This window comes from Acanthamoeba castellanii (genome assembly GCF_000313135.1).
Source record: "Acanthamoeba castellanii str. Neff unplaced genomic scaffold scf7180000084768, whole genome shotgun sequence".
Classification (NCBI taxonomy): domain Eukaryota; phylum Discosea; order Longamoebia; family Acanthamoebidae; genus Acanthamoeba; species Acanthamoeba castellanii.
Genome location: NW_004457618.1, coordinates 448,921 through 449,820, shown reverse-complemented (window position 1 = coordinate 449,820; position 900 = coordinate 448,921). Strand labels below are relative to the sequence as shown.

General features: G+C 59.2%; 1 protein-coding gene across 1 annotated transcript in view; it reads right to left on the bottom strand.

Moving 5' to 3' along the window:
- Positions 1-900, bottom strand: part of ACA1_254920 (von Willebrand factor type A domain containing protein) — a gene marked incomplete at both ends in the record, with an annotated part of 5,574 nt that overhangs the window by 2,114 nt on the left and 2,560 nt on the right. Inside the window, 4 exons of the mRNA XM_004367613.1 lie at positions 21-123; positions 247-390; positions 497-705; positions 783-866. Of these exons, the coding sequence (XP_004367670.1) occupies positions 21-123; positions 247-390; positions 497-705; positions 783-866 (540 nt within the window). The remainder of the gene's footprint in view (positions 1-20; positions 124-246; positions 391-496; positions 706-782; positions 867-900) is intronic.

Here is a 900-nt window from a genome sequence, read left to right as displayed (position 1 = left end):
AGGGCCGCGTCGTCGCTCACCGCCGACGCGACGAACGAGGTGAAGGGCGACACGAGGCCGTAGCGCAGGGCCAGCTCCGTGATAGCCCCCTTGTTGGCCTCCGCGCCCGCCTCCTCCAAATCCCTGCATTTTTTACATGTCCAAAAATGAATATTCATATTTTTCACAAATAAATAAAAGAATTGATTATTAGAAAGATAAACAATAAAATGAAAATGGAAATGAAAAAAAGGGGGAGGAATGCACTTGATGAGGGAGCGAGCGGCGAGGCGGTGGAGGAGTTGGCCCTCCTTGATGCTCGACTGGGCGTTGATCTTGAACTCCACCTTCTCGCTCTCCTCCACGTCGGTCCTCGCCCTCAGCACCGCCCCAGCCATCGCCTTCTCAATCCTGCAGGCACACCATCGCACACGCACACACCGCACACGCACACACCGCACACAGACGTCAGCAGAGTGCGCGTGAGGCCAGGCGGTGAGGCGAGAGAAAGTAGTACAGGTCGGTATCGGTGGTGTCGAAGAAGGCGTAGGCGATGACCCGCTCGCCCTCGAACACGGCCGGCAGGGGGTTGGGCGTGTGGGACTTGACCGCGACGCCACCGGCGGCATAGTCGATGGTCGGCTGCTTGAGGACCGGCTGCAGCGCGCGCTTGAGCTGGCGCAGCACCTTGGCCTCCAGCCTCTCGCCCGACACCACGAACTCCGCCTGTACATTCACTCATCCATGAATATCATGTCGTGTGTGGTGTGTGTGTGTGTGTGTGTGTGTGAAATGGAGCGTACGTGGCCCTTGCCGGCGTTGGCGATGCCGTTGACCAGCTCGGTCGAGGCGTCGGAGCCGATGCCCAGGGTGAACACGCGTGTGCCCTTGGCATGCTTGCGCACGCACGAACGACGTCTT